Source organism: Gobius niger, assembly GCF_951799975.1.
Source record: "Gobius niger genome assembly, chromosome: 18".
NCBI lineage: Eukaryota > Metazoa > Chordata > Actinopteri > Gobiiformes > Gobiidae > Gobius > Gobius niger.
The window spans coordinates 4,100,999-4,111,638 of NC_136869.1; the positions used below are offsets into that span (position 1 = coordinate 4,100,999).

The 10,640-nt window shown below is 43.7% G+C and overlaps 1 protein-coding gene across 1 annotated transcript in view; it reads left to right on the forward strand.

Annotated features, from left to right (window-relative positions):
* Nucleotides 1-10,130, forward strand: part of drosha (drosha ribonuclease III) — a 256,825-nt gene extending 246,695 nt beyond the window's left edge. The window contains exon 32 of the mRNA XM_079576148.1: nt 9,871-10,130. Within this exon, the coding sequence (XP_079432274.1) occupies nt 9,871-10,004 (134 nt within the window). The 3' untranslated portion in view covers nt 10,005-10,130. The remainder of the gene's footprint in view (nt 1-9,870) is intronic.
* The last annotated feature ends 510 nt before the right edge of the window (nt 10,131-10,640 follow it).

Consider the following 10,640-nt stretch of genomic DNA (forward strand, 5'->3'; position numbering starts at 1 on the left):
TGTATCATTGCATATTTTGTTGATATATTAGTTACAAAGATTTTTTTTTTTTTTATAGGGGATGATTTTGAATAGGCTAGTTATGACAAAATCTGTAAAATATCAAATTTGACCTTGTTGTTTGGGGTTCAAAGTATCGGGCAGGAATTAGATTTGAACGTCCATCAAATTTACAATCCCAACCGTGGAATGTTTTGAGTCTGTAGGAGAGCTTATGTTTTGTTACGTCATTCGCCTGTAATGGTTATCTCTGCCGGAAATGACCATATTTGGATTACAGCGTCATCTCGGTCGACCTTTCTTGCCACACATGGATACCAAACACGTTAATACATTCTTCATAATTGCTGCTCCTGGAGAAGTTTAACATTTTAACCGTGAGCTCCATTGTAAAAAAAAAAAAAAAAAAATTCCCCAACCCTTGAGAAAGATGGTGATTATCTGCTCCTGCGGTTGTTGTGTACAGTCTGTCTCGTATTGTGGGAGTCAGTCGGAGGCAGCCGCAGGTGCACCAGCTCTGAGCCACATCAAATACACAAACTCCTCTCATCCTCATCCTTCAGGAAGCGCTGTGTATTCTCTCCATCTCTCCCCCGGCCGCCTGGCGTTGTTTAAACAATGTAAAACGCATTTGAATGAAAAGCGTTCGGATCGCAGCTCGGAGCGGTGTGTGTGTGTGCGTGTTATTTTTTTTTCTTTTCGTCTTCTTCCACCTCTTCCTGGCGTTTGAACAAAGCTCCTAATCTGCAGATAAGGCTGGGCGCGCGGTGCTTGTACTGTACTCTCGCTCGCGCTCCTGTCTTTTTGTTTTGGCCTTTGCCTCGGCAGGAAATCCCTCCTTTTGAAGAACGCGGAGGAGCTATCGCGGTGCGCTAATGCGGCGCGCGCTAACTCCAGGTGAGATGTGGAGGCTCCAGACGGAAAATCGCTTTGAATAGTGTGAATTTCATCAGAGCTGCAGAAATGTTTTTGCCATAGAAGTGATGTGTATTTGGACATCTGTCACTTTTGCTTTTATCCTAATATCCATTTGGCTGCTAATGTTTGTAATTTTTGCTTTGCTTTGCTGCTTTTTCAGTCTCACCTTCCCTTTTTTTTCTGTTCATTTTTCCCACCTCTTCGACAGTAATGTTAAGTGAAGCTGCTACATCGGACTCTACCAACTTGAATTAGTTCTGATGGGTGTTCACTGTCAACTTATCCCTTTGGCTGAGCAGTGGAAGAGAAGCACGATGCAAACACAAGGCTCGACGGTTTGCGAGCCTTAATGCATGTCTCTGCTGTAATAAACCCAGCACAAGACACTGCTGCTGCCTGGTTATACACCTGGAAGTCTTTCACAGCCCAACTAAGTCAAAACTGTTGATCCACCAGGAAACATTCAACTTCCCAAGAATAAGGCCCTGTCCATACGAAGTCAAGCTGAGGACCAAAGATATTTTATCAATCCAGTGTATCTTCCATACGAGCCCAGCATTTTGGGGGTTTCTAAATGAACATTTTCCAAACTAGGTCCCAGAGTGGAAAGATCTCAAAACACTGTTTTGCTAAAGCGATGACATCACAGCTCCAGAGTGGTGTCTGTGATCCATAATCTACTGATCCATCATCTACTTATAATGAGTTTTCCTCATGGATCTATGATGGTTTGACTCCGCTCCTCTTTGCACCACTGCCGTCCACAAGCCACAGGTGAAGAGTAGAAAAACACAAGTCAGTCTGTGTTTTTGGACTGACAGTAAAAGTCACAGGTTTTCTGCTTTAGTCCCGTTACGTCTGAAGAATAAACTCTCCTCCTCGTCTCTTCTATAGATGGTAGATGGTCTCAGCTTATATAGCGCTTTTCCACCAACATTAGGCACTCAAAGCGCTTTACAGCGAGGATCCGCTCACCCATTCATACACCAATGTACGCAGACACTGGGGGCAATGTGGGTGAAGTGTCTTGCGACAGTGTGCACTTTCAGACAGTGGGATTCGAACCCCCGACCTTCCGATCAGAGACGACCCGCTCTACCACACTGTCACCTCTGATCGTAAATCCTTGAATCAGTTTCATTTTCACTGTTTACATTCCACATAAGTTTACTGCTCATGCGCCTCTGCATCTTCTATTATCTGTGTTAGCGTCACAGCGCCTCACACAGGCCTGGAAGAGGAACTGCGCCGTTTTCACAGACCTGAGTCGACCCATGTGGACACACACATTTACTGAGCTGGCTTCAGGCTTACAAAGAAAGTTTCTGAAAATATAAGAATTTTGTCTTTGTGTGGATATAGTCGAAGTATCCTTCTTTAGTACCTTACAAATACCTTTAGTACCTTTTTGTTTGTTATAAAATGGTTGGCCTGCACTCGTCTCCACTATGCGACTGTTCAGAGAGAGAATCGTAGCCATGACCAGAGTTTATCGTAGCGACTTTTAGGTTCTAGACGATGTGCGTTTAACTGAGGCAAGGGCCGCATGCGAGCGGTGTTTATCTCCATGGAGAAGAGCAAAGAAAGTGCGAGTGGGACCAATCATGCCTTCCCTTTGTTGACTATAACAGTGTGCCGATGTGTTTTGTTGACAAGACACTTGACATAGATCCTAGTTTCAGCCTAGCATTCCAAAATATCAGACACTGCCTGACGTCGGCTACGATCTGCGATTTTGAGCTACAAAGATTTAAGAAAAACATGAACCCTTGCCTCTATACCATCTCCCTACTCTTGGTTCTTTGACTTTTTATACCCAAAATAACACTAATGGGCTTCAAAAAAACCCGAATCGAAGTCCAAAGCACAAGGTCAGGGCCGAGCTAAACGGCGCTGTGAGCATCAAAAGGACGCCGCATTGATCCGTGTGTGTCCTCTGAAGGATGTGAGGCCTCATCAGAAAGTCCTCATTCGGCCAAACACTGTCCTTGAGAGGAATTACAGCGAGTCGATAAACAAAAGAGCACAGCGGAGAGGCTTTAGATCTCCAAAGGATCTGTATTCATGACCGCACATGCTCAACAGCGGCCCGACAACGCCAGCAGAAGATAATGTTGTGAACCTGCGACGGTGGAAAGCGAAAACGTTCAGAGCGGGGGAAGTTATAATCGTTAACATTGGCACCTGTAATGACATTTCTGTTTTAGAATAAGTTTTACTTTATTACCCGGGGACCAGTCATCAGATGTTGGGCAAGGTTTGGTCAGGAGTCTCTAACTCAATCAGTCAATCAAAGTTCATTTCTATAGCACTTTACAACAGCACCAGGAGGACTGAAGTGCTTGACAGAAAGATAAAAACAATTTAAAAACACAAAATGATTGCATCCTAGACACAATTCAATGTGTTAAAAGTGTTAAAGGAATAGGCCACCGTTTTTACATACTGAGATATGTTCTTACCTTAGCTTTGACGAGTTCTTTAGGACCTGTCTGATCTTCACCCGTGCCTTCAGTCACGTAAACACAGCGCAGACGGCGTTAGCATTTAGCCTCTCCCTCTCTCCTCTATAGCTCCAAAACAGGTCAAGATAGAAGCTACCAAGCTCTTCCACGTTTTCCCTATTTAAATATGGTTACGTGAAGTGTTCTACTACAAAGTATAATTACACAAAATTAAACAATGTGGATTTTCTAAGTGGATAAAGGGGGGAACTATATTGTAAGGCGTAATAATACCAGGAGTAGTTTGAAATCCGTGCAGTAATCTTCACTTTACTGTGCGGATGCCAAATTACAGGTCCTAAAGAGCTCGTCAAAGCTAAGGTAAGAACATATCTCAGTATGTAAAAACGGTGGCCTATTCCTGTAAGAGAAAATATGAGTCTTTAATCTGGGTTTTAAAAAGTGACAGATCCGTGAGAACAATCAGACTGAGGGGCAGGCTGAGATAGATAGGCCCGGATACCTCCTCGTTTGCCCCTTTTTTGTTTCCTGTTAGCGCCTCTTGTGACGCCTCCTCTGTGCTGCAGGTGTGGGGAACTCTTGGTGCCTCTTCGGTGTTTCAGAAGAAGAAATGTGAAGGTCTTAAATGGGTTTAGCTCATATGCTAGCTGTTTGTTTCCTAAAAAACTCTTTCCTTCATGGCTAGTACAGATTCTCTGCAGTAAAAAAAAAAATCCACTGAACCTACACAAAAACACGGCAAAGTTGTACAAATTAGTTTGCATTAAAAGGCAAAAAAGCTGCTGTACCAAGAGAGAGGGAAGTTGCTGCTTGTTTACGCGTAGCTCATGGTTCTCAATTGATCTGGGATGAAGGCAACGTCGTGCCCATGCTGGGTCTAAATCTGGCCATCCACCATTTTGTCCTTCAGAGATCAAATACATGTAAAAGTACTCCCAAATACGGATGAGTGGTGCTTTACTTTGAGCCTCGATTGGGAGGTTTACCCAGCCCTGTCCTGGGATGACAAGACCCAAGACTTTATGTTGTATATGTAGAGTAGATATATATCAAAATGTTTTCTTAAGGCCATTCACAACCTGTTCCATTTCTCTTTCCATTTTCGCTCCTTTGACTTCAGCGCGTGTTTCTCCTTCTCCCTGAAACGGCATAGAAACTGGCAGTGCCCGCTTTACCTCCCTTCCTGCCCATGTTCCCTTCTAAAGATTCTTCCTAATAGGATACAGGCCTTATCTCCCGCTCTCCCTCTCCGTCGGCGTAATAAGGAATTAGACGGCGCTTTAAAAGAGAATAATACGCTCCTTTCTCTGCGTATTTAAGTCGTTTGCGTCGGTGAATCGCGTTTTCTTTTGCTGGTTGAAAGAGGTTTTTTTGGAAGATGGAAATTCAAAGCAGCCAAACTTTAACGGCCCTTTTGTTAATCCGCGGGGAAGTGGGAGTTTTTGTCTCCTCTATCGACTCCGACGGTGAAGTTGCAGAAAGGCCGAGCGACGTGTTCAAAGCAATTCAAGGTTCAGGAGTGACACGAAGTCTGAGGCTATTTTTTTTTTTATACCAATGCATTATGAACAATCAGTATAGAAGAGAGACCAGAAAGTCTTTTTATGAACATTTTAACGATGTTTGACAGTGAGAGAGGAGAGTTGAGTGGTCAAAAAGGTCAAAAATGTAGTTTGGACTGAGCGTTTGAAGTGGAAAGAACTTCTCTTGGCTCAGGAGTGTTATTAACTCGGCTAAATCCCTTTTGTAGAGATGGTCATGTAGGCAGAGAACATTAAAGTAGATTTAAAGCTCTTAGCCCTGGAAGTACAGTGTAATATTTTGGGGAAATATTGTTTCATAATGGCACCTCTGGAGTTGCCCATATATGGTCAGGTTCGAAGCTGTCAGATGGGGGGGGGGGGAAAGAGGGATAATATGCTGAATTATGAATATATTTTTCTACCAGATGAACATACCGAGACATGGAGAGGAGCAAAGTGGTCCAACTGCCCATATACTTAAACAATGGACAGTGCTAACCAGGAAGTAGCTCCATGCTACATGCTAATGTTAGCTACAATTGTCATTTTTTCGCTTCCAATCCCAGCTCCCGCAAATCCACGCTACCGTTGTGTCCTTGGGCAAGACACTTGACCCTCCTTGCCTCCAGTGTCTGCGTACACTGGTGTATGAATGAGAGAGTGAATGGGTGACTGGTTCTTTACTCTAAAGCGATTTGGGCCTGATAAAGGTTGAAAAGCGAAGTCCATTCACCATTTGCCTTCCCTCTCGGCTAGGCCACGCCCCCTTGTATGACGCATTACCGTCTGTATCTATCGACCTCTCGCTAAGCCCCGCCCTAAAACAGTGGTCCAGTTCCTACCCGTCATGCTCCAGATCTCCTGCAATAACTTAACAATACAGCTCGTGTTTTTTCAATACTGGATTAACATAAGAAGGGAAATAAACCGGAGGTGTGGGCCATTAAAACTGTGACTTTATCTTTTCTCAGGACATTTTTTCCCCCAAGTTAAATACAGAAGTGTATAAAGACAGAAAGCATGTTGATGGCTGAATGTGTAGACGGCAATGTTAATAAAACATCTCGAAACTCTCCAGCCGAGAAGCTTTTAGATATGGGTGAAGCTGAACTGGAGACAATGTGCTCGGTTAAAGTGGGGGTTAATATATCAGGCAGTGAGTGTTTGTGTGTGTGTATGTGTGTGTGTGTGTGTGTGTGTGTGTGTGTGTGTGTGTGTGCGTGTGTGCGCTCGCCCTGCAGCAGCACATTATCAGCCTCTTTGTGGACAATAGACATAATTAAATTCCCTGTTTATCTGCGGATCCGTGCAGATATCTGACCCGAACCTCCCCTCTCTCCTGTTCAGCGTGTGGCGCCGTTTCCCCCCCGAAGCCTGCAGGATGTTTACATGTATTTGAACAAACAGTGATGAACTCCCGGCATTTTTATACACAATACGGTTAAATAATAGATGAGAGCGGGAGAATCCCTCAGACGGAGCGCTGTTTAAAAGCAGGAGGAACAATGGGCCGCTTTATATCGACTCTAAAGCACAATTACAGAAGAGGATCTGATCTTTTACTGAACTTCAGGCGAGACACGGCAGGTGAAATGTATCGTTTTCACGCAGCGCTCAATGTGAAGATTTTTAGCTAGTTTTCTCCCATGACATCTCAGTTTTTATGTCAGAGTATAAAAATGACAAATTTTGAGGTCACTCCGACATCAAGCTGCAAAAGCCGGCTTTCCCGCGTGTATTTATTCACAAATATTGACTTATTTTACGTCCACGTGTCCTGCGAGGGCTGCGTAAGATGACGTTATAATCCAAATATGGTCATTTCCTTTGAGACACCTACAACACTGCAAAAAGTGATTGACTAGATTAGTTTAAAGACACTAGATGCAAGTTGGCCGTTTTATGCTTACTACTGCCACCTCAGGTCTTCAGCGTAACTGCAGTCTCTATATTAAAGAGGGGGTATTGTGTTTTTTTCAGTCACATAGCACCAGTCTATAGCACACTACAATGATGACCAAACCTTCTGCTGGTCTGTAAATGCAGTAAATTAGAATTTCTGCCTTGTATAAAATGTCTCTCTCAAAATGGCTGTAGTGAATGTCTTGAAATCGGCCTCTGTCTCTTTAAGAACCTCTGACCCTTTCCGACACGCCCCCTCCACACGCTGTCTGTGGCATCAGTGGGGAGGGGGTTCTGCTGAGGAGCAGTGGTTGGTTACTCGGCTGGTGACGAAAGCTCGGAGGCGTCTCCAGGAGGTGGGGGCGTTCCTAGGAGGACTCAGGCAAACCTATCCCTAAAATGGCCGCCATCAGAGTTTTTACAGATTACTCAAAAATACGCGAATGTGCCAAGGCAACAGGTCTGAGTCCCTTTAAATGCCTGAATTTGAGCATATTAATCCAAATTTGAGTTGTTTTGACAAGGTATTCTCTTAACCTCTGCCTTAACTGTATTTTCTCCAGTTCAGCTTTACCCAAATCTGAAACTTTCCAGCCTATTGACCACTGTAATGACTCATTTGAAAGCGAAGACCTATTAAACTGATATAAACTGAAAAAGTTTACACGGCTACAACACAAGGAAAAGTCCTTGTGTTGTAGCCGTGTAAACTTTTTTCACACTTCTTTTTATTGCTTCTTTTGTTGCTTTTTCATCACACATTTTGTCACATTTTTATCGCTTTTTTTGTCACTTTTTTGTTGCTCTTTTGCTTAAGAACTGATTTAAGCAAACTGGAACAAATGTGCTCAGTTCAGATGGGGGTTTAGACTTCATTGGGCATTTGATCCAGATTATTTCACTTGTTCTGAGATGTTTGACTTGTTTCAGTCCATCTTTTTTTCAGGTCATTTATAAATTACCTTAGAACAATGTCATCAAATCAGCAAAGCAAGATTTGTCAGATCAGGAAAAATCTAAATCAGTGAAAAGCGCTCAAATCAAGATTCATTTCCTCATTTCAAGTCATTTAAGCCAATGCTTGATTTTTGCTTTCACTACAAAACTTTTGACTGTTTTCTCCAAATTATAAATTTTTTTTTTGACTCGTGCAACAGCTCCTCCACTTCAGCGGCCCAGACTCCAAACTTCACAGACCTTTACCGTTTTCTTCCAGAGGGATTTCTGTAATATCTAATTCCCAGCCTGATTTATTGACCTTTAAGCTTGTGAAGTGATATCCCGCGTTTCCCCGAGTCGGGCGCGTGACTTTGAGGCCTGTCGGGGACGCGGGACGCCGTGGGCAGCGGGCGTGAAAAGTGCCGGCTCAGGACTGCGTCTCCGTCACGGGCGCCCGTTTTAGATTGAAGTCTGCGGCGGCGAACGTAAACACTTATAATGTAAAACGACCTGGTCAGTCACAGCAGAGGGAGCGGCACCCGGGAGATGCTGGGCCAGTGGGGTTTAAGCACTCTGAGAGGCGAGGGGCTCGGGAAGAGGAGGACATTTACTTTGGTTACTTAACTTCGATCAAAGGAGAAATATGTCAAAGGATCACATTTTGGTAAAGTCCAAGATACAGGAGAAGTTAAAGTTTTGTCCATTTGGTTCGATCTCTGTGCATGTTCTCATTGTTTCCCCAACCACTAAAACATATGCAACAGCCCGGGATGAATGATGCCTGTGTGTGAGTGAATAAATGCTGGTGTTGGTGGGTTCCTTGGTGCTATTGTCCCGTGTAAAGCTCTTTATGGTCATGTCCGTGAAAGATGTGATAAATGAATTCTTTCCATTTTGACTTGCTGTGGGGCAGACCTGGGTTGACCAGGGTTCAGTTTGTCTTACTTACTGGTCCAAAGCAGAACTTAAGGTGATGTAAACAGACTGCTGGCTTCAGATTTGAGAGAGAGAGAGATTTGACAATCGTTTCAAAGGAGTTCACCCCTCCCACCTGATAACGGAGCTCAAGCGCAATGAGTACGAAGACCTGTGTTTTTTATATGACATCAAAATCCCCACTTTCCGACTGGGGAGAATGACGTCACATCTCGGGAAAACAAGCTCCCCAATTTACAAGAATGCAGCATGAGTCTTATTTCTTCGAGGTGATTTTCACAGACTGTTGATTGATGCCATTTGTAGCTGTTAGCACAACATTAGCCACTTTAGCTTCCCTTCAAGCTTCATCTTTAGCTGTGTGTGTGTCGATCGAGGCTCCCATTGGACGGCAATGACCACAAGAAGTGAAATAAAAATGAATATTTGATGCTTACTATGATAATACCAGAAACGTAAGAGGCTAAACCACTGACCTTTAACCTCAGCTTCACCGGAGCAGCTGGAGGAAGAGGAGTTTGTGCAGATGAAGGTGTTTGTTTCCATTATGTCCACGGGACAAACTGTTGGTCTTGTTCCTCCTCTTCTTTAATGCATCTCATACTTTCGTTTAAGTTTGGCGAAGTTTTTTCCACTTTGACGCCGTGACTGTTCAGGAGACGCTCGAAGCCTCTCCTTCATGTTCTCCGTGAACTTGCTGAACATGAACGCATTTTTGTGTCTCTTCTAGCAGTTGTGTTGGTGCATCTGCCCAAACATCCAGGAGGCTCAGTGTCTCCTCAGTGTCTCCTCGTTGCTCCAGGTCTTGTTTGTAGCATCCATCCAGTGTTAGCGTTAGCCGCAGTGAAGGCCTTGCTACGGTGGCTTGTTCAGCCCAAAAAGGTGCATGTATCCTGGAGTTGTTTCGGATCAACAGTGGTTTGTATTCACACCTGAAGCGAACCGCACCAGAGTCCGTTTGGAAGCCGGACCGAGACCACCTTAAGAAGTGGGTCTCGGTCCAGTTCTTTGATCCGCACCAGGATTCATTTGTTGTGTTCACACCTGCATGAAAGATCTGGACCAGCGTTCAAAACCATCTGTCATATTATGGTTAATGAGTTTGAATGTCTTGCTTTATTACTTCTGCGTTAAAGTCTTGATCTGAACCTTGTCCTAAACGAGCCACCTCTTCCCTCCCCCCCCAGATAACTTCCCTCAGATGGCCCATCAGAAGCGCTTCATCGAGCGTAAATACCGTCAGGAGCTGAAGGAGATGAGGCGCGAGCGAGAGCGGCAGGAGCGCGAGAGCGACGACGGCGACGACGGAGGCAGGAAGTGAGAGGCGGCCAACGGCGAGCCTCGGACTGATACGAACGGGCCAATCAGAGGACACCACGCAGACGGCGACAAAGCTTTGTCCTGTACAGTTTTTTTTTACTGTTTTAAAGGGATAAGTCCAGATTTATGGATCAAAAATCTAAAAAATGTAGCTTTGGACTGAAGTGTCTACAAGCACAAACATGAAATTTATTATGAATGACAGTCGTAGCTTTTTGTGAAGAGATTTTACGCTCCTTCGGTTTTCAAATGAATTCAAGTTTGGAAAGTGATGTGTTTTATTTGAGATCGTTTTCATTCATGTTTTCTAGTTGTAATAATTGGAAAAAAGTCTGTCTTTAGAATAGTGCTCTGTTGCCTTATGTCAGATATGGATTTTTAAATATCTTATGCGTTTTGAAGGATGTCAAAATAAATGTCCGATAAATGTGGAATAAACTTGAACTCATGTTTATTATGTGGTTGTTGAAAAGGCCTCAGTTGGCTCAATGTATCTGTAAAATCAGGGCTTGTAACTTTAAAAAAAAGTGTTGACCAAGTTGTAGTAATAATTTAAATCAGCCTTACATGTTTACCAAGTATTTTACATTTGTTGCATTTTGAAGGGTGACTGGTAAGTTTCCCACCTCCGAACGCC